The sequence below is a fragment of the Strigops habroptila genome, chromosome 1 (assembly GCF_004027225.2).
Source record: "Strigops habroptila isolate Jane chromosome 1, bStrHab1.2.pri, whole genome shotgun sequence".
NCBI classification, from domain to species: domain Eukaryota; kingdom Metazoa; phylum Chordata; class Aves; order Psittaciformes; family Psittacidae; genus Strigops; species Strigops habroptila.
In genome coordinates this window covers 116,251,628-116,274,475 of record NC_044277.2, presented here as the reverse complement: position 1 = coordinate 116,274,475, position 22,848 = coordinate 116,251,628, and the positions used below count along the sequence as shown (strand labels likewise).

General features: G+C 40.2%; 1 protein-coding gene across 2 annotated transcripts in view; it reads left to right on the top strand.

The window, feature by feature from the left end:
• The first annotated feature begins 264 nt into the window (after positions 1-264).
• SPAG6 (sperm associated antigen 6) overlaps positions 265-22,848 on the top strand; it is a 35,265-nt gene continuing 12,681 nt past the window's right edge. The window contains exons 1-5 of one of the 2 annotated variants that reach the window (XM_030505437.1): positions 265-336; positions 420-515; positions 11,875-12,041; positions 15,582-15,765; positions 22,391-22,596. In XM_030505437.1, coding sequence (XP_030361297.1) covers positions 312-336; positions 420-515; positions 11,875-12,041; positions 15,582-15,765; positions 22,391-22,596 — 678 coding nt within the window. In that variant the 5' untranslated portion in view covers positions 265-311. Of the gene's footprint in view, positions 337-419; positions 516-1,010; positions 1,078-11,874; positions 12,042-15,581; positions 15,766-22,390; positions 22,597-22,848 lie in introns of those variants that run through there. The other variant, XM_030505445.1, reaches the window with a different exon arrangement.

The following is a 22,848-nucleotide window of genomic DNA, read 5'->3' as shown; positions in this document are numbered from 1 at the left end:
GCGCCATAGGGGCCAAAGTCCCCTCGCCGCAGAGCCGCCGGGCGCCGCTGCCGGTGCCCACACCCGCGCCCCTACGTTTAACACACGGGTGCTGCCGCTCGCCCGCCGCGCACGGACCGGCGGGGCTGCGCGCCCGCGGAGCGCTCCCAGGGGCTCCCCGGGCCCGTGCGCGGCGGGAGGGCGCGCTGACGTCACGGGCGGCGTGGCCGCGGTCCCGCCCCCCCCCGCGGCGCGGCTTCCGCCCGGTTGCCAGGGCGACGGGTACACAGAGCGCGGCCCTGCGCGGGCGCGCAGCCCGGTGCGCCGCCGCCATGAGCCAGAGGCAGGTCCTGCAAGGTAGGCCGGGGCGGCGGGGCCGGGGCTGGCCCGGGGCTGGCGGAGCGGCCGCTAACCCGGTGCCCCGGCGCTGCCGCCCGCAGTTTTCGAGCAGTACCAGCGCGCCCGGACGCAGTTCGTGCAGGCAGTGGCCGAGTTCGCCGCCCGGCCGCAGAACATCGACACCCTCCAGAGTGCAGGTGCGCGCCCCTTCCCCTTCCCTTCCGCCACCCGAGAGCCGGCTTCCGCGTCCCGGTGCCGCTGCGTGACGCCCGACGGCGGGGAAGGGGGAGCGCGGCAGGGGCTGGCCCGGGACCGCGGGGCTGCCCGGGGCGAGTCCCTGGTTTTCGTTCCCTTGCTTCTCTTCCTCCCTCCCCGTCTGGCCGCTTAGTTTTCCAAAGGTTTGTTCCCAATAGGATTTGGCTGTCCCCCGGCTCCGCGGAGCGAGGCTAGGCTTGCTGAGTCCCCTGCGGCGCGGTGGGGAGGTTAAATTAGGCTCGTCCGTCAGCTGCGAGCGCGGGTTGTCCCGCTGGTGTGCGGGGTTATTTCTGTGTTTTGTGTTCTGTGTTTCTGAGGTAGATGTCTCTGGCTGTGATCTCATGACTTATTTTTATTTCAGGGAAGTTTTCTCCGTATAACCCACTTCTTAATGTACTTTCTTGTGCTTCCAAGACAGCTTTATGTGAAGCGTAGAAAACGGAATTCCCAGTGAAGCCAGCACTGACTTGCCTAGGAAAGCTTGGTTTAGAAATAACTGGCTTTGTAAGTTGTTCCTGAATTCTTCAATGCTTTTCGCCAGCAGAGTTGCTTGGTTGAGGAGGGAGCCGCATTTGTTATATTGCTGTCGTGGGATGTCGTGAACCAAATTGAGCATTTTTAGAAACAGGAGCTGTGGGAGCAATTCTACCAGCTGTTGTGCTGCTGGCATCTGGCAGACCCACTCTGCTTGGCCAAAGTTCCTGAGCTTTAAAGAGGAAAAAGAAGTGCTCAGTAATTGATTACCTGAAAGACAGTTTGAAAAAGTGCTGTAAATCAGTAGTTGGTTTACCATATGGTATTCATGAACTGATTATGTTTTGGTTTGTCTTGATTTTGTTTTTCATTCTTTTTTCTCAAATCTAGTAAAGCTGCCAGTCTTTTCAGAGATACAATGGCTTCAAACAAACAAACAAAAGAAACCCAATCATGTAAATACTTTCAACTTGTTGTATTTACAGCTGCTTATTAAAATGGTTTTATTGAAAATCTGTTACTTAAATTCCTGTTAAAGAACCATTTGCTTTGATTATGGGAGTGACATGTTGACACCAGGCCTCTTGCGTTACCTTGTTGTGCCTCTTGATATTTTTTAGTGAGTTAATGCCTCTTCTTTAGTTTATACAAATGATCTCTGTTTACCAAAGGGACATCTTGGCCATAGGAATAATTGATGCCTCATTTGGAAGAAGAGGTCCCTCTGTGTCCATTAACAGTTCTGGTTTTAGCTACTCACAGAGATCCCATTTAGGCAGGCTTCTTAGAGTTCAGTGTTTTTAAAAATGCAGAAAGTTTCTATTGTAAGTAAGCAAGCAAAGTGCCAAGCTAACTTTAATTATGTTGTATTTCTACTTAAAACAGTTATTTGATGTAATCTGGTTGGTAGCTTTACCTCAGAACTGATTTGTTGCTTGTGCAGAAGAAATCGTCAGTTCAGAGGCCTGAAACTTTCTTCTGGGCAGAGCTGGTGTTGGTCTGAAGGTCAATTCTGCAAGGATCAGGCTCTGGGGTTGTAATGTGGAAATGTGCATTTGTGTCGGTTGCCATCCTTCTTGGCTCATTCTGGTACTGAGCTGCTTTTTTGTAGGCTTTAGCTTTTCAGATGTTAGAAAAGAGGGGAATGTCTGCATTTTCCAGTGTTTCCTATTACAATTTGTTTGAATGCTTAAGGCCCGCAAATATTTTACTGTCTTCCTCAACCTGTGCCTTTAAAACTAATTCATAGTTATGTAATTAAAATGATAGCTGTTAGTTTTGACCTTTTCTAAATGTGCTAGGTACAGGTTTTAAAACCTCCTCCTAATTACATGTTATTTTAAGTGGCTTTTAAAATCTCCCACCAAATAAAATGTCATTTGATGGTATTTTTTTAAAGTACTTAACTAAATATTTCAAGATATTGCTATCTAGCAGGTAACTGGCATATCTTTTATGGTCTTGATCCAGTGAGCTCTGGAGCAATGATTTAAGAAAGAAAGATGTCTGTCTATACATGTATCTCTCTATAAATCCGTATATAAAAGGGTTGGGGGCTTCTTTCTTGTTCTGGTAAAGAAAGTTAGCTATCTCTTAGAGAGATTGCTGTTTTAAGAAGGTGCAGGAAGTTTTTGCCTGCTGTCGTTTTCCATTAGCTGTAGGAGTTAGTGGCACCTTGCAGGGTGCTTTGGTTGGATCTCAAAGGTGGTCAGGATTTAGTCTTCCTTTGGCTGAAGCAGAAGGCAAGATTACAGTGCCTTGAATTTAAACAAAATTGAACCCTTAAAATGTACTGTAGTGTACTGTTGTATTACTTGCCTTGGTTTGTATGCCTAGAATATCCAAGATTCAGACTGGCAGCAGTGAGAGATCAGTACTCAAAGAATTAAGGGTTGGGTCCCATTTATAGAAGTCCTTTTGATAAATCCTTGGTATCTTATAAGGAAAATAAATACTAGTTAGAGACCTTGTTCTTTTTGGAGGTGTCTCTGGACACCATGCTAACATCATGAAAGATGGAAGTGTGTTTAAAACTATAATTCTTCACTACACTGTAAACCTTGCTTCTGTGGTATTAAACCAGGTACAAGCAGTGGTATTATTCCAAATTCTGAGATGGCAGCATGGAGGAGAGCAAGTAGCCAGGATCAGAGGAGGGAGTTTGTTACACTGGCTTGGCTGTTGAGAGACCTTAAGGTACCAGTATTGTGGAGACTCCTATGTGTGACCTTTAAGGAAAACGAATGGGAACCGGCAAGCTGGAAAGAAGGTCAGAGAGGGCCAACATGAAGCCCACCTTTTCCCAGAGCATCTCTCTTCTGAGGCTTCTGTATCTCATCAAGCTCTGGAGCTGCCTTTCCCACTGAGCAGAAATCCCCTTACAAGTGGTTGTAACCAGGGAACTGGAATCTGGCTCTGGACTTTGACACATTTACAGGGCATTGGCGCTCTCTGCTCGGGAATGTCCTGGGGGGTTTGTGACTAGGAGCTCAGCAGCTTTCTGGTGGCAGGGAAGTGCAAGGAATGATCAGAGAAATTCCTTTGTCAGAACTCATTCCCGGGTGTTTTCCAACTCTGTGGTTGGCTTTGATAAGGTTGTTCTTTATGGTGGAATACTACTATGAATAATCATCACAGGGTTTGTTGTTTGAATGTTTAATTAATGGATACTTTAAAAAATAAATCTCCAAAACTCCTAAAGTTTTTCTGTTTAGTAAACATATATTTGGAACAAAGACAGACAATTAATTTAGCAAATCTCATTTCTGGAGGGCTGCTGACTAGTGGGAGAAGCTACTTTGATAGTAATGGTTTCAAACATATTCTTTAAAAATAAATATACTCATTTGGCAGCCACAGCTTACGAAGTTTTGTACTGGAATGCATTATTGAGCTCCACACCCCCTCACTCTACCAAAATCTAAAAGCATAGAAACAGACTATTTTCAATTATAATGGCAGATGAGCTTGAGCTCTCTTTCTTGCACTGAGATTTAGTCAGCTTTCTGTCTTGTAGAAGATGTAGGAGAAAATCCGTCTGGTTCCAAAAGATTTGTAAGAGTGGAAGTCACTGAGGGCCTAATTCTTTCTTCATCTGCGTTGTAAAGTGCAGCACTCTGTAAATAAATAGTTCCTTTGAAATAGCATTTTGTTCTGATATTTTTTTAGAGGCATGTACAATTCAGCATTAATAAATGTATCAGAAGAAGACTTGAATTTCTTCTGGATGCTCATTTTTGTATTCTTAGAGTATGAATTATTTTTTTATTTATTTTTGCATTAGAGCTTGTGATGGGATTGTTGCTTTTAATTTGTAAGTTATTTAAGGATATCGTTGGGTTTAAGAAGCAGTTTAGTGTTACAACTTAGCCTTTGACTTTAAAGATATTACAAGGTCGGCTCTTTAACACCTTTCTTTGGGCTGATCACATTCTTAAGCGTAATGGTTGTGGAAGTAATAGGGAAAGCTGAGTCTCGAATATGGAAAAAGAAATTTGGAGCTGTGTGGTCTAGCAGCTTGTGTGTCACAATGGGACCCTACACACCTGGGTTCCTTTCTCATTGCCGCTGGGGTATCTTTATCATCTCGGGCAGATAACTTCAACTTCTGTTCCTCTGCCTTACCAACTTAACAGCCAGTCTGCAGGGGTCCAGGAGAGTTCCAGAATGTCAGTGTAAAGGAAGACACTTTCCCAGTGAATCTGTTCCAACTATCCTCCCATTCTGTCAGCCTACAACCCTGAGCCCAGCTCTCCTTTCCATTCTGCCTGGTATGAAGCTACTTCTGAGGCCTTACACCCCAGCATACAAGCTATGTTTCAGGATTGAGTACTTTCCTCCTCTTTTACCTCTGGGCATCTTCCCGTTTCTGTTCCTCACAATCTGTGTTGGCAAGGGGGTATAGCCAAGGGGCTGGGCTCCATCAGAAACCCTAGTGGCATGGCAGATTTACCTACTTCATGGTCTCTTTTTATGCAGGTAGAGGATGGTGTCTTGAGCATTGGTTCTCTCCCAGCTTCAGAGCTATTCCACTGGTCACAGGTTTTATTTCCAAATCTTTACAGTGGTTTGTTGTTTAGAGGAGTTCTTGTTTTTGGGACAAGACCATTCAAATTTATTTCCCTCATCCAGCTACACTGAGTCTTTTTGCTCATGCTTTTCTCAACCTCTCTTCCATGTTGTAAATGTACGTATTTCGAGCATGACAGTTGGACACTTGGCCCTGTGTAAGGAGGGTCAGACTCTGGGAAGAGATTTCAGAATGTAATTCTGTATTTTAAATTATATGGAAGAATGTGCTCTGGTAGCATAGTGCTTTGTAGAAAGCCTGCTGGGAGCACAGGGTGTGTAGGGAGGATGGCTCTCAAGTCGGCTGTGCAGAAAGAGCTGCTCCCATAAAGCATTTGTGTTCTTGCCCTACCTGGACCTTGCAAGTGGGTATGAATGGACAGGCTCCAGTGCCCCCATATAGCCAGTTTTCAACGTTTGGGTTTATGCGCCCTGTCTTGTGAAGGATGCACCTTTTTTTTTTTTTTTAAATTTAATTGTTTGTAATTATTTTAATTTTGATTTAAAAGCTTTGCTGAGCTTTAGTGGGAGAAGTGGGAGAGAAGTGTGCAGTGCGGCATGAAAGGCAAAAGGAGCTGTAGTAGAGCAAGTGAGGAGAGTGGCTTTCCCCAAGGCTTGAGGACATGGTGGTGCCTGATGAAGGGAAGAAGGAAGCTGTGTATTGAGGAAAGTACCAGAGAGATGACAAAGAAAAGGTAAACATAGCTAAAGCTGGAGGGCTGGCTTTTTCTGCAACTCAACCGAAAGCTCAACTGCTCCAGAATTGCTCCTCTTCTCAGCCTCCTGCCCTGTTTGGAAGAGATTTCTGAGTAAAACTTCAAAGCCAGAATTTAGTTAGGAACTTCAGTCTCATCTTAGCAAGTGGCCATTAAAAAGAAACAGCTCCTTGTGACCACATTGGTTTTGGTGTGTCTATGAAGGATTGGTGGTGGCCACTAACTAGTCCCATGAGTGGCATTTTCAGAAACTCAGTACTCTTGGAACAGGATTAGTTCTGCTCCATTAATGCAGAAGCAGTATTTGGGAAATGATCAGCCAGATCAGCTTGTAAGGAGGAACAACTTACTGCTCCTCTATCCTTCAGAAGTCTCCAGTCCCACTGTCAAACTGAATCTGCATTATGTCCAATGCCATCTGGTAATTGCTTGTACGAATTACTTGATTACCCAGAGTCTCTGTTACCAAGTGGTATTTATGTTCTCTTTGATATTTGAATGATTGTAGTTGTGTTGTGCGTGGAACCATCGCAGCAAGGAGTCCTTTCTCAGGGTGAGTCACGCTTGCAGAACATGTACTTCAGACGTGTGTACTGCGTCATCTCGGGAAGAGGCTGTGTCAAAAGGAGTGTGAAAGTTTTCTCTCACTATTCTGGGAAATTTGTTATAAGTCTTCTACTTAAAACTCACAGCTATGCTGCTTGTAGGAAAGGATAGTTGGTAGTTGAAGATAGGGAGTTGGGGTGAGGCAGAAGTAAATTTCCATTTTATTTCCTTGTTAAATCAAGCTGAATTTGACATCAGGAGCCCTGAAGAATCAAGGTGTTTGATGAATGTTTGAGTGCTAATGTTAGCTTGATTAATGTTCTTAGTGTAACAGGTAGTGCATGAAAATGAAAAGACAACATCGTATTTGATCCAAAGCATAAATTAGAAGGACAGCATCTTCAAGATAAGTGTGTCCAGAGACAACACTAGGTAAAATTACTTTTTTCCACATTTACTTTTTAAAGCAGAAATAAATTCTGTTTTTAAGGAAGGAGAATAGGATAGGAGTGGTCATCTTCAGGTTCACATATGGAGAGAATTTCAAATGTAGAGTGATGTTTCTCTGAATTGTGACTATTCAAGTTTGACAAGAGTTTGGCAAGAATAAGAGGAGGGCACAGTGATTCTGTGTGACTTCCAGGTGGTTTTCCCCAAGAAATCAAAATGACCAATGAAGATGGCTATCTCCAGAATAGCGACTCTTTGTTTGGCTACTGAAACTTGGAATGAAAAAAGTTGGAACCTGCCACTACCCTGAGTGGGTTTTTTTCCAGATAGGCAGCAGCCAGCACTTGCTTGCAAAAAAGAGGTGCATTAGTCCTGTGCACACAGCTCCACTTGAGAAGTGTGTGTTAAGGGTGATTCAGCTTCTAAAGTGCGTTGTTCTTTGAAATAAATTTGAGTGGGAAATTGAGGATGGAAAGTGGAATCATTCCTTGCCCAAAGTCAGTCAAGTTTCTGTGATGCAAGAGAGTATTTGGCAGTAATTCTTTGTTACTCTGTTTCTGAGTTGCTAGTGGGAACTCTTCCAAAACAAATCTAGTCCAATGGTCTAAATGCCTTATTTTGTAGTTTACTTTCTGTGTTGTTGCCTTTGAATTAGTTAATGAATTTCTTACTTCTGTCACAACGGACTTATTTAGAAGAAGGCCAAAGAGTTCTGCTAAAGTTTTCAGCAGCAAGACACTGCTACTCCCTGCTCTGTATGGCCCTGTTCACTTGAGTGAATGGTAGAAGTAAAAGGAAGTCGTCGGAAGGTTTTTACCTATTTTCCTGCTCTAAGATAATGTTGAATATATTTGAATTTAACTCAAAATGCCAATAGGAGTCCTAGCTTGGACGTCTTTGGGAAAAAGGGGTAGACTTTGCTGCATACAGGATAGTCAAAAGAAAGGAAGAGATCAAATAGAGCAGATCACCAAGACCAGCTGTGTCTGAGAGAAAAAGCTGGGTTGGGCCCAGGACAGGAAAGCCTCCTCCTGTGTCAGGCATGTCTGTCCTTTCCAGCACTATCTTCAAAAGTCACAGAAGGAAAAGCGAACATCTTGTTTTTCCTATAGGTGTTTTAGTGGAGGCCATATAATTTCTAGGTAGGTGTTTTCACACTCTTGGAATTAATTGTTTAATTTTGTAAGTGCTGTGAAGAAAGAAATACTCGATTTGCTGAAGATGTAAAAATCATGATATGGCGAAAACTCAAGCAGTTGGTCTTGCAGAGGAGTTGGAGATGATGATCTTGATGCAGAGAAAGAAACTGGTTTTAGGGAAGGTGGGAAGTAGAGGTAGAAGCTTTTAATTATATTCAATGCACAGGCATAATCTAGGCCTATACACATCTCTCAATTCTCAGTTAATTTGATGTCAATATAAGGCTTGTACAGTAACAGGAATTGATTTTTCCTTTTTTTTTTTTGTTCCTCCAAAGCTGTTATGATAACTGTTTCTTCACTGTCTTTTCTCACATTCAGGCATCACTTCAGGAAAATATAGTCTCCTTGAGGATCTGTACAGTTTCTTTTATTTCTAAACCTTTTCCATCTATTTACTGTTTGGGGTTTTTTTTGACCCTGTTTCAGCATCTTGTGTCTTTCCTCTAAACAGTAACTATCATTTCACTTTTCATCTCTTTCCTCACCTTCAGCTAAAATAATCAGCAATAGAATGTTTTGTGTTGACACTTAAATGTCATCACCAAGCTCTACATGGTTTTTATTACCATGAAATGAATGGTATTGGTCATGGGGAGGCATGCTGCTTGGAAGCATTTTCATGCTCAAGGCTTTTTAGCTTATTCTAAAAGTGAAATCTGTATCAGCTAATCTTGAAAACACGAATTATATAAATCTTGTATTTAGGACAACTCAAAGCGTATGTGTGTGTAAACTTTCTTAAATGTGGTTTTACATTTTTGTGGTGTCTAGCTATGTCATGCAGGCCAGAAACATGTCATGTGGTCTGGATCTAGCTCATGGGTTCCTCCTGGGTAAAGTGATTCTAGTCTCTTTAAATGTCACTGGATTTTGAGACCATCACCAGAACTGAAACATCTGCCACATCCTGGTTGAATGTCTCACCCATCAGCCTGTTGGCTTTTTTAGGGTTAGGACACTGCGCACTAAAGTGCAGTGAGATTGCTCTCCCCCAACCACTTTTAACAGTCTTTTTTTATAGCAGTAAAATTAATTTTTTACTCCCTTCCTCTCCCTTTTTTATTTATTAATCTTATTTTTGTATTATCTGTATACTAAATACAAGTGTACTACTCCTAACTTTCTGCTCTACTGAAATACCTTCAGTGTAAATAGAGGCAAAACAGCATGAGGTCTCCTTAGGAATTTCAGCATTTGATTGACCATGCAACTGATGTTAGAGGGAAGAACAAAAAAATGCCCTCCCATAGAGGGTTCAGGTGACTTGCTGGATGATAGCTCACTATAGATGATATATGGGGTTGGCCCTACCTCACATGGTTTGTTTTAATTTGTCATATAAAGTACTCAGTGCATTCTGATATGCAGCATAACTTGCTAATGAGACCATACCTGCTATTTGGGAGGGTTTGTGAGAAGGTGTCAGTATGATGACCATATTCTGAAGCAGTGATTTCTGCAAAGTGCTAAATGAATTCACATTGATCTTTATCATACTGGAGGATCAAGCTTTTGTATCTAGGTACATAGGAGGCCTCTTTCAGCTCCCAGTGGCCTTGGCAGAAGTGCAAGCAGGTGCTAGCTACACTACAGACCTATTTCCATAGGTTCTACATGTACGTGCTCAATTAATGCATGTTACAGAGCCACTTTTGGTGTTTCTGTAATGCTATTAGACATCCGTTTCATTTTGCTTTTCCCTTTTTACTGCATGCCCCCCTGAGGTCTGTGTTATTTTGACTTGTGAACATCCAGTGTGGCCATACCTCTCATGGCAGTGCAGCTTCTGTCTGGAGTATTGACCTTCCCAGAACAAATTCATTAGTGTTCAGCATGGCCTCCATGGTTAGTTTTACCCCCCTGCCATCCTTTTGGAGCCATGTATAGATTAGTAGGCTATTTTCTTCTTGCTTGAAGCAATTTGTTTTTAATGTAAATTAAATGTTCTCTGTGAGAATTACACTGCTGCTCAACTTTTTCATTTCAGAGTGCCCTTCTATGCAGAAGTATGCTACGGGTGTAGCTTGTTACAGCCTCCATCCCTTCGGACTATTCCTTGTTCTAAGGCCCTCAGTTTTCCTGGTCATGGTGTGTCTGTTCAACACTTGGGTGTCACTTGCCATTAGGCAGTGATGCCACTGTTGTGAGACTGTCACACCAAAATACTTTGTTCAGTGCTTATAACCACACGAACCCTTGAGAAAGGAAATCTTACTTTCTTCCACAGTTACCTAGCTAAATCTTTATCTTTGTTAGCAAACAAATGCAGTGGAAAGAACTGAGACGGAGATTTCTGACTGTGGCTCTGAGTGTTTAATGTTTTGTTGTAGCACTTCTGCATCTTTAGAGAGCATTGCTTTCTGGCTGAAGTATAAAGCTCAGAAGTATTAATTCATACAGCTGGCTGGAACGGGGACAGCACTTTTTAAGAATCATAATACAAGTAACTTTTCCCTTCCCAGACCTTATAAATCATGGGTTTTATGTAACTGGGTGGATCTCATTTATATTCTTATTGAAGAGGCTTAGTTTAATTGTAGGAAAAACTGCTACATACAGACCAGTCATCTTTGATCATCCTTGTTACCTTTCACTGAACCTTTTTCAGTTCTACTGCCAGGGGAGGGTATTAAATGTAGGATAGATTTATACAGTAGCATAGTGATGGTCCCTGCTTTGACCTCTTTTCTTTTTGAAGTAATTCTGAGTACTCTGGATACTTCCGTAGGTAAAGTTTCTTCTCTGCTACTGAGCAATGAGCTGGTATCTCTGTGAAACTGTCTTGTTCTAACATCAAGATCTGTCTTCTGGGTGGTAGTGATCTGTTTGGGGTCCATCACTGCATATGTGGCATTGGGATTGTTCTCCTGTATGTGCTCCATTTCACTTGCCGTTTTGTTATCCAGTCATTCAGTCTCTAGTTCCTTATAGTTTTTCTCACTGATACTACCTTGAATAACTTTGAGTCACCAGCAAAATCTCACCTCACTGTTCGTGCTGTTCCAGATCATAGATTAATACTGAATGGCACGTCCCAGCAGGGAGGCCTGCAGAACTGCACTGTGACCTCCTCCCTCCTATTGCAAGAATGGAAAGTTTACTCCTCTCACTTCCTATTTTTAGCCAGATTTTTATCCATGTAAGGACTTTCTTAGCCTGTGACTGCTAATGGCTCATGTCACAGCTGCTTACCCCACCTATAATTTCAAGTATGTATTATAAGACCACCTTAGAGAATGGACTTTCACGTTCTTTCATGTTTAACTGATACATTGTGGACTCATTAGTGAAAACGTATCATAAATAATAACATGATAAAATCTTCAGCTGGAGTGTCATATATTATGGATATTGGTCCCCAAATAAATCAATCTAATAATAACAGTAACAATGTTTATAGTAGATGAAATATAATTTGGTGTAATTTAACATAGAGGTTCTGCTGGCATGCTGAATGAGCAACATGCCAGTGTCAGCTCGCCAGGACCTCCAGGTGGAGTTTCGTGTACGTACTTCAACACGTGCATTTTATATATGTTTGAATATACCTTATTTTCTTGCATATACTTTAAGATCTGCATTTTATAGATGTTTGAATGTAGCATATTTCTACATGTGACTTTTTATGTTTCAGAAGTGTTTTGTACCTATGGAAAACGGGCAGAAACATTGCTGTGCATCAGCAGTGCTATCCAAGTGCCAACTTCATTTCAGTGGAACACCTGGATTTCCTACATGTTCTTATTACCTCTAAGAGTAATTCCATAGGTTTTTATGAATAATGGCAAATGTTTAGGAAAATGTCTGCTTATCAAATGAGCTTTTCTTTTCTTGGTATAACTCAGGTGTAATGACTTTGCTGAGACCTCTTTTGCTGGATGTCATCCCAAATATTCAACAGACTGCTGCTTTGGCTCTTGGGAGACTTGCCAATTATAACGATGTCCTGGCAGAGGCAGTCGTGAAGGGAGATATTCTTCCACAGCTCCTGTGTTCGTTGTCTGAGCAGAATGTAAGGCATCATTGTTTTCTTAAGTAATATTTTTTTTTTTTAAACTAATGCACAGGGGAAGGGAAATCTTTCTGTATCAGCTATCTGCTGTTATCATAATATAGCAATACATGTACTGGAGTCAGAGACAGCATATATGTTTGAACCCTGAGAGATCAATGCGTACTGTGTGCCTAAGTTTGACTTCAAACAAGCTTGACTTTAAAATACTGTCTTACCTTTTAGTGCACTATAGGAAATACATTCATGGCACTGTTATGTTTTTAAGATGTTGAGTGATGCTTTATAAAAGGTCCCTCTTCAAAAATGAGGCAATTTGAAAGTTGTACTGCTAATTGACTAAGATTTGTCAATAATACACTTGTAAAATACATATAAACCCCAGAACTTCTGTAATTAAATATTTAATATCTCCAAACATAGCCTTTCAGAAATTTGTAGCGTGAGAAATAGCAATCCACCGACACAGAGAAATATTCTGAAAGGTTTTCAACTTCATATTGGTCAAAACCAAACATATAATAAAGTGTAGTCACAATTGCAATGCAAATAAATCTGCTGGTCTCTCTCCTTTCTTGCTGTTTTTCTTCAGGTTTTGCATATATTCCAACTTCGGTATTTCTAGTGTTCCAAACCTAGATTAACAAAAATACTTTCCAATAAGGTTTCTCGTAACTGGAAAGAGACAGCTCAGTGCATTAATATCACAGCCATACTTAGGTTGCAGTTTTGATTTATTAGGTTTAGAAGTAGGATTTCAATTGAAATATAATTTGGAAAACTGCATGTTTTCATCTTTAATCTTTAGAGGAAAACATAAATGTAAGTACTCATTGCATATTTTTCTGTGCATGTAGGTCATTGTCTGTACAATTAATCTTTAAAAAAAAGAAAAAGCTAAAGAAAAACCTTCATGTCAAGATACTGGTATAGTATGAAAAGAAAGTTGAAGTTTTAGTTAGTCAACTTTATAACCATTTTGATTATTTTATTTCTATATTTAAGTGAAGAAGAACAAAATTCTTTATCCTCTTACTTTGTTTTGGAAACTATTGCCCTGCTACAATTCAAAGCCCTCACTAAATTAGCTCGAGTACCCTGATTTATGTCTTCCATGTTACTGCTTGTGCTGTCTTTACATCGAGATGGCTGTAATTCAGATCACTTGGGGCAGCAGCAAGATTAGTGTGAGGTCATGGAAAGCCTACTATGCCTTGGTGACTGAGGGCAAGTGGAGGAAACTCATTATCCAGTTCATACAGAGTTTAGCAATGCATGCAGTTTGTTACTTCCCATAGGCAAAAAACCCCATTTCCATTACACTCGCTCTTCGTGTATCAACCTCTACATTTAGGGAGCAGATTCTCTGAGGACACAATAAATACTGATTCTACTGATTTATGGAGAACAGTTACAGGGTCACATCCCAGATCAATGTTTTGTCAATTAAACTGAGCAAAATACAGTTTTACAGTGTCTGTGCCTGTGAATATGGTTTGTTTGTAAATAAATGTGTTTTAAATAATAAAAACAAAGACATGTTTTCCTTTGCCAGGAGCATAATTACTTAACAGAAATAATATACCCGTATTTGCAGACATAGACTGGTGTAAACAACTATAGGACAACTGAGTTCATCAAAACTTACGGTAGCTTACATTAGCTAAGGATTTGACCATTTATCTTTATTGTTTCGCTTAACTTCTGTTCCCCCTAAATGAAGTTTAATGCTTTGCTTGTAAATGGTGTTTAATGTACCTGCTTGTAGGCCTTGGCTTAAAAGACTGGATTTTTGGCATTAAGGATTTATATCAGTACTGTTAAACTAAGGAGGGTCGGGGTATGCATTTGAGCACTGGAATGTAACAGGGCTCTTTAGATCCTTAACATGCTCTCTGATGAAGTTTTAGCCAATGCCAACCATCAAACTACTCAACAAAGCCTGGATGTGGTTTAGGGGATAGCACAAGGCAGAGACAGTCTCCAGTAGTGTAGATGAGGCCATTGTGCTTTGAGGCAAGAAAAGTTTAGGTGGATGGATGTGGTATGTTGTGTCACCTTCCTTCAGGGCCAGGGAGTGGGCCTGGGTCCATTTTGCTTCTCGTGGAGCCATTACAGATATTCTTCTGTTACCATACCTTAGTGCTTTAGATTTTAGACTTTTGAAGGTGTTTGGGCACCTTACAGGAAGCACGAAAGCGCTCACATGGTTCTTTGTTTCTCTGGACTTGTTCCAAAAGGGATGTGGGTTTTGCATTGTTCACCTTTTTGGGTACCTTGACAGTAGGAATCTAGCACTGTAGAGTGCCCAGGCTCCCTGTGCAGAGCTGGGATGAATCGAGCATCTTGGAATAAGATTAAAGCCAGCTGGCACACAGAGAGAGAGCCCTCCTACAGCTTGTCCACATGAGTGACCTGTCAACTGCCAGGCTGGAGAGCATATTCCAGGCACATAGGCATAGCAGCAGATTACTAGCGTCCCAGTCAATCTTGCACTCATTGCCGTGCAGTGGCCTCATGAGGTAGGCGAACTGCCTCGCAACATGGTTGTTTCTGGCCAGAGTACTTTAATTGGGCTCTGGATTTTGAAACTGTAAGATGAGAATAAATTTAATCTTCAGCTTCCACATCCCAGTAATAGTTACAAAACTGCAGGAGAAGACCGAAATGTGATTTTTTGGGAAAAGACTTTTAACTGTGCTTTTAGCAGAAACTACATGGAATGCCATGATGTGTGCAGCAGAATACACATAGCATAGTTATTTATATGCTCAAACATATTTGGTCCAGCACTGAGGTAGATGGATAGAAGTGAGACAAGTGCTTGAATTTTGCTTGAACTTATGACAGAGGTGCCAAGGTGCTTAGTCCTGTTGCAAGTGAGCTGTTTCTGGGCACACGCAGGAGTAAAATTACAGGCTCTCTGGTCAAAACCAAGGGTCATGCGGTGTTGAGTGTTTGGTAGGATGGGTTTTCAGGATCTTAGCTGTGGGCTTAGGCGGTATTTAGGCATTTCAGGATTCAGATCCTAAACGCTTTTGTTGGATCTAATTCTTTGTGTCTCAATTTCCTGTTTGTAAATGTAAACAATGTTTTCTCAGAGAGATGTTGCGAGGGTATATACATTAGAAATTGTGAAACCTTGCAAGTGTCACAGATGGGTAGAATTATTTTAGAAGCTTGCCCCGCATAACCTGTGTAATCTGGTTAAATATGTTAAGAGCTATTGTTTTTGCAGCTCTTATCATTCACTACTGACTTAAACAAACAGACTTATCTAGACTATTATCTTTTCCCCATATCCTCTTAGCCCTCTCATTTTTTCTGTTTGTTTATGCACTTACTGCAGATTTTAGATCATGAGCTATGTCAAAGAAGGACTGTAAGTTCATTGTTTGTGTGATGTCTGGTGGTCCCGATTTGGATCTATATGAGATATTGCTACTACTAAAAAAGTCTAATTTATGCATGTCTGTACTGTATTATGCTTTGAACTACTTAGTGAGAGCTTTCATTTTTTCTTTTTTCTGATTTGTATAGCGTTTCTACAAGAAAGCAGCTGCCTTTGTGCTAAGAGCAGTTGGTAAACATTCTCCACAGCTAGCTCAGTCAGTAGTTCAGTGTGGAGCATTGGAAATGCTTGTGATTTGCTTGGAAGATTTTGACCCTGGAGTCAAAGAAGCTGCATCTTGGGCACTTGGGTATATTGCCCGACACAATTCAGGTAACAGGTTTCACATGTGTTATCTTTCAGCTTAATGCTATGTGAAGGTTATAATAAATTGCATTATTGTAATGTTCATAAATAGAACAAGATGCTTTTTTTCTTCTCTACTGTTACAAAATTCTAAATTTGGAACAGAAATGTACTTTAACTATACCAATCCACCAGTGCTGTATCTTCTGTGGGGAACCGTCATATCTGACACCAGCAGTGCCTGGTTATGAGAGGTGCTCTGAGAAGAGATACACTGGGCCTCTGGTCAGGAAGTGACGCTTGGCTTTATTCTCTTTCATGAAGAAATTTCAGAATGTTTATGTATTGTATAACTGTTACTGTGGAACAAAGTTTCTTACTCTTTACATTAGTTCTTAGTTTATAAACATAGTAAAATGGAGAAGCCTAAGAAGAACCAAGTTTCATTCAGCTTACAGCAGTGCCTGCAGGATAAATGTGCCAAATTCGTTGCACTGTCTATATTATCAGCCAGTAGACCACACTCTTCATCTCTGAGGGTCAGGAATAGATCCTAGGAATCTGATATCGAGAAGTTCACTGCTGTCTCACAAGCAGTTGTATAACTCACTGGCAGTGTCATGTTCCTATTTAAAAGCTGATCCACGAGGTTGATAATTCTTTTACCAGCTATTTATATAGTTCAAGTAAAAGTTAGAGCTATGAATCAAATAACTGAGGGAAGAAACTGCTGTCTGGAAAGGGTGGAAGAAATGGCTTGTATTCATATTGTTTAAAGTTAAACTTACTCTAGAATCATAACTAGCTCATGCATTTATGTTTGGTTTTGTCGCTAAAAGGTACATAGACTGAATTTGGAAGTTATTTTCTTCTCTTTTATTTGATCGATATGGAATGTTGGACTGTGGAAGGCATGGGGGATTTCCCCTTCCCACTTAGGGAGAGAGTTTACTTACTGGAACTGACTGCAAACTTGTCAGCACCTTCCTAACAGACTGCTTTTTCTGGGGAACAAATTCATGCTTGGGCACCTCTGTGGTAAAGGTCTTTTGGTCACTGGGTCTGAATCTCACTCCTGCTGGAAAATAATTGTTGCTTCCATCTGAAAGATATTTGTTTAAGTGTCATTTGAAAGTGTTCGTTTGTATAAATGTGTGTAGTGTGTCTCTCTATGTTACTCTTAACATAAACGTTTCTGCAGTTTTGTTATGTCAATAAATCAATATTGACTCACTTCAGTTGCCCTTCATGCTATTCACTGCATCAATGCTGGCTGATCTTTAGGGTGATCCAGTTCACTTGTGATGGCCTTGTCGGCAAAGAAGGAGGTGATGTGGGGGTACTGAAGACAACAAGCTCCTTGTACAAGTTTTAATTCCACGGTTATGAATTATTTATTCACTGATGGTGAATGGGTGCATGTCTCATGTCAATTTATGCCAGCAGTAAGATCAGCATTTTCAGAAATCAGGCTGAAATTGTGAGTGCTACCAAGCTGCAAGCATCAGGACATAGATATGTCACTAGGTGTAATCAGTTAAAAACAACCAACCAACTACCTGCACAGGAAACCCCGCCCCCAGTCAAACAACCCACCCCCCAAAAAAACCCTAAACCAAAAACCCAACAAAAAACCACATCCCTGCTCCTCCCAAAAAACCCACCCAAAACCCCCCACAAACAACAAGAAAACCCAAACCCAACAAAAAACAACCCCCCAAAAAAATGTTCTTCCTCTGCCCAGCTACAGCCAATTTGGGGGATTTACCTTCCTCTATAACAGAGGAAGTCTCTAAAATGATTTCTGAAAGTGGAGGAGTTATACTGAAGAAAGATCACTCCATGCATAGTACATTTCTTATTCTTCTACAACCATGTCTTTGCAATAGGATATTGTTGGAGATGGGATACAAAGATAGATGGACCTGTTCTTATCAACATCTGGTGTTTACTGTTCAAGAAGCTCTGGATTAGATTCACATGCGTGTTTTGCCAAAATTTAGCAGTTATGATTTTCTGTCATTGACTGTCTGTGGACACATATTGCGGCTTAAACTCTATTTTTAGAGTTGGGTGTGAAATGGTTTTCCCCACCTACAAATGGTTTTTCAGTTTCAAAAATTGTTTCAGTTCCAAGCTGGGACAACATTAAGACAACATTTTATTTTTCTCTCCTGAGAAGACTGGGGGTTAGGGAGGCTTCATTTGCCCTAGCAAGCAAAGTTCAATGCTTAGGGCCTATGTCTGGGATGTATGTGGGAGACAGATTAAAGTCCTCATCTGTCTTAGGCAGGTTGTGAACCTCTGTCTCCCTGAATGCAAGCAAAGGCTCCCAGCATTTGGTGGGAACTGTTTGCAATGGGAGAGTCTCTGCTTTTAATCAGGAATGACCTGGTAAAGCTACTCTTGGAACTGTGGTGTGTGTTCCTATGAAAATACTTCAATTTTTAAGAAATAAAGACTTCCCCCCCCCTCCCCCCCCCCGATGAAAACATTCTCTGGTTATTCTCTGAAGTTCCCTACTGTCTTCTTCCAGCAGTCTCTTAAAAATGCAGTTCTTCTGTGAACAGATGTCTTCAGAAGGCCTGTGAGATTTTAGGTCAAGACAGATGTCTCATGAGATTTCAAGACACTAGAAGTTTTGCCAGGTCAGATTCCAAAATTTAGGAATGGCTCTTGCAGTTCTGTTCTTTCTTGAAGCTCCCTTTAAGCTGAATTTCAAATGCTGATCTTGCTCCAAAGCATACAGATCAGTGTGCTCTAATTTTGCCGTTCATTATTTCTATTATTTGTGCTTGAGTGTGAAGTGCTTCAAATACCATCAAAATACCATCAGGTCCATGAAAGTATTTTGTTAATTTTTACTTACACAATATTCAGTTACTATTAAAATGCAAAATTCATGTTTGAGATATGCAAACAACTTAGCTTTCCATTTGCTTTGCCTACATAAAAGGTATAATTTATTGTCTCTTACCTGCCTCAGCATACTGTAAATTGGTAAGAAAACAAAAATAAACAATGCTATTTGTACTCAAGCTATTTGCTGAGAGCAGAGTTATGCTCATTTTCTGCCATATACTGGTACTCTTACGATCATAGGATAGCTCAGCTTGAAGGGACCTCATGAGGTCTCTGGTCCAGCTTCCTGCCCAAAGCAGGGTCAGCTACAAGGTTAGACCAGGTGGCTCAGCTCCTCAGTGATTTGAGTATCTAGCAGTAGCTTTGTCTATTCCAGATTCTAACCTTGCCTTGTAATTAATGACCTCCATCCTTCTCCTGATGAAAGGTTTTCCCACCGGTTCCAGTGGAATCTTTAGCACTGTGGTTGTAGTGGTCTGCATAAACCTGTGATTTTGAAGTGCAGCCTTTGGAATACCTGTGGGATCAGAGTCTTCCTATGTGGCCACTACATGATCACACAGTCCTTGGGGAAAATACAGTATTGGTGGGGTTTTTTTGGTCAACCCTGTTATTTCCTGTGGCTACACCTGCCACCACAGCAGAGTCTGTCTGAGAACCCTGGTCTGGACTGAAACTTGCATTTGCTTCCAAGCAAAGAAGGTTTTTGCTGCTGCTCTACTATGTGACTATGGCATTTGTTCAGAGCAGATTTTCCTTCTCTGGGGACTGCCTGCACATTCACTTTGTCACCTTCATCTTTTCTCCCTAATATTTATTTATTTATTTATTTACTCATATTTATCCATACTATGATTGTCATCCAGTTTAAATCAACACTGTAAGACTTCCTACTGATTTCAGTGGGTATGTAGTCAAGATCTCATCTTCATTCACTTTTCACATCTTGAACTCCAAAGTCTGTCTTTATCAATCTTTCTTCTACCTCTGTGTCTGTCTGCCTTCATGTCTTCAGCATCTCCGTTTGCTAAAATCTTCCTCATGTTGTTCTGGACAAAAGCAACTAATTTGTGGTGGATTTTGTGTTTTAGTTCTCTTGTCTCTAAGCATATGTAGAATAACATTTCCTACTTTCACACATGTAGGGAGAAGTCCTACTTTATCATCATGTAGTTAGATAGGTTCTTTTAGCTGTACCCCAAATGAAGTTTTGAGCCCAGAGTTTTCATAACTTTCTGTGGAATTATGTTCATAAATAAGTTTTTCTTGGCTGTCTTTCTCCTCTGCAGCTATTGGTCTTGTCTTTACCCTTATAATGCAGTCTTGGCATAGTGTTCGTAAAAGGTTTTTTTGTAACTTCTTCCAGCTTTTTTAATTTCTTTGACTGAATATTTGTTTTTAAAAATTTCTTCTTGATAACTGTATTTTCTCCTTTAACTCTATTTCAGCCTTCCCCTCACTCCTCCTCCCTGCCTCTGTGTTGTAACTGGATAGCAAAGTTTCATGAATCTTTTGGTGAACAGTCTGAAATAAAGTTGTTCTACCAAGTGGGAAGGTTAGTTGAGCCTCATTTTGAGAAAAAAAATCATTACTATTGTCATAGAATCATTAATACTTAGAATTGTAGTTTTGGGCTGAGTTTGCAGGGGAATGTGATGGGAACATCTCTATTTTCTTTGTCCCTACCTTACCTTTCCTGTTTTTCTGACAGTCCGTTTACTGCTTATCTTTCTTCTGACACATGGTCCAGCCCTCCATGTGGTAAATTATTAGCCATGGACCTTATAAACACCACTGGGAAGAAGAACCATTTAATTAACCATGACCAACAATAACCATCAGTATTTAAATGATATCATACTTACATCAGCAAGAGCTGATCTGAATTGAATCAGAGTTAGTTTGCTCTTTTAAAATAACTTTTATGGTTACTTTTGCATGCCTGGGTATATCTGTGACCTTAAAGTACTGCTTTTTATCTTGAACTTCATGATTTCAGCTCAGAAGGCATCAAAGAAACCCATTCTTGTAGTAGTATCCTGTCCCTCTTGACATGATTTTCCTGATATTAGCATTTCCTAGCAGACTGTAGGCAATCGAGTTGGTTGCCCTGAAGTTGCTTCTGAGGCACAGTCGGATGGATTAATCTGGACTGTTGGTCAGTAGTACATGACGTATTCCACTTGGTCAGTGTACAGCATCAAAATACAATTTAAAGACATCAAGTGTGTCTTCTTCCATGAAAAGCTGAACGTAGCTTATACCTCTTATTGACGAGCTAGTTTTCAGGTTTGTTTTCAGATTCGTTTCAGGTACATTTAATTTCAGATTTGTAATGAAGATACAGTATTTGGGTTTTGTTGAAATTTTAGTATTTGTGTATATTTGAAGGATGCACACTTAAATTTTTTGTCCAATAGTTATTTGAAAAGTGAACCTGAAGGGTTAATTTTGTATTAGTTTAAAAATTATTGCATTATTTATTATTATTTTGTGAGGTAATAATTATATTATCTTTAAAATATTACAAAATAACATACAATGTAAATATTTGACTTATCGCATGTATTGGAGTGTGTGGCTATAACTCACTAATTGAAAACAAATCTGGTCAGGAACATTATTTGGATATTAACAATGTAATGATGACATGACTTAGAGATTTCATGAAAAACTATATTAGTCTATGTATATTTAATGAAGTATGCTATATTTTTCTTAGTATGAAAATCTCTTTATGGATGGACTATAAATCAAAAGCTAAGTTAGAGTCTTGAAATACAACAGCCATATGTTGCCATGGTACTGTAAGTCAAGATAAATGTTAAAGATAATAACTGATATACATAATCAGGTGTAGCAAAACTGAACTAAGAACCTAATAGATTATTGAATCCCCCATGATTTTAACCACTTTTTCAACACTATCTTAAAATAGCACAGCTTGGTTATAGTGTAAATTTTGCTTCTGATATCCAGTAATTCTTATTTTAGGACTGTGATTAATGCTGCATGCACAGGGAGAGCTAACGAATTTCTAATAGTGTAATTTTTGTCCGTGTCAGCTAATCATATGCTCAGATTTTTTCTTTCGTTTTTATGTAAGGTGCGGTTAGTTAAGGATATTGTACTAATCTCAGACATACAATATCCCACTGATGAAATTTCTCATTTGTCTACTTGTGTGTTGTAACATTTTCATGTCATTAAAGTATAAATTCTGTCTTGTCCCATGGATGGTAGCAAAGCCTAGTTTTGATCAGCAAGTTCCATTTTTCCAATCTTTTATGTAAGATAAATCTTTTATGTATGTTTTTTGTATTTTTGTTTTTGGCATTTGATCTATGCTAATATCTGCTTATCATTTAAAGAGGGTAAAATGCTCTCTAATTAGGTGGTTGGTAAAATTTTGGTACTTTGGCTTTCTGTGTTGTTGTTAGCCATGCATAAAATGCTTTCCTATTGATCAGTGTAGAATAGCCAGGGTTTAAACAGCTGACATCTGCTTACTTTAAAAAAAGAAAAAGAAAACAGAATAACAAACCATTTCAGCCTAATCTACCTCAAATGTGTGCATGTAAATGGAGGTCCATCTATTGACCTGCATTCTTTTCAGTTGTGGATTGGTCCACACGGTTTATGAAACCAGGAGGGCTGATTTGAAATGCAGATGTCGAGACAGTGAACTACACCCTCCCCTTTTTCCTTTGCTGTATCTGTCAGGGTGAAAAATGGCTTGCACAAGGGTCAGTCACCCATACTCACTTAATTACTTTCCTTGGACCTACAGAACTGTCACAAGCTGTGGTGGATGCAGGCGCTATTCCTCTTTTAGTGCTCTGTATCCAGGAGCCAGAAATTGCTTTGAAAAGGATTGCTGCTTCAACTCTCAGTGATATTTCAAAGCATTCTCCAGAGTTAGCACAGACAGTAGTGGATGCAGGAGCTATCGCTCACTTAGCTCAGCTGATCCTGAACCCTGATGCTAAACTAAAGGTACATTTTTAAAAATTATTTTTTAAAATCTCCATTATACCAGTCATTACTTGATATTGAATCAAAAGCACTGATGTGCATTTTTATTTAGGAAGCTCTTGTTTTGAGCATTAACAAAATGTAACTATGTAATTAGTGACAAAGAGTTCTGAATATAATCACAGATTTAGCTACTGGATTAAAAACTGCCGCTCTGTGAGGAACAGCTAAACTAATCTTTAAAGTGAACAGTATGATTTTTTGTTCTAGAAT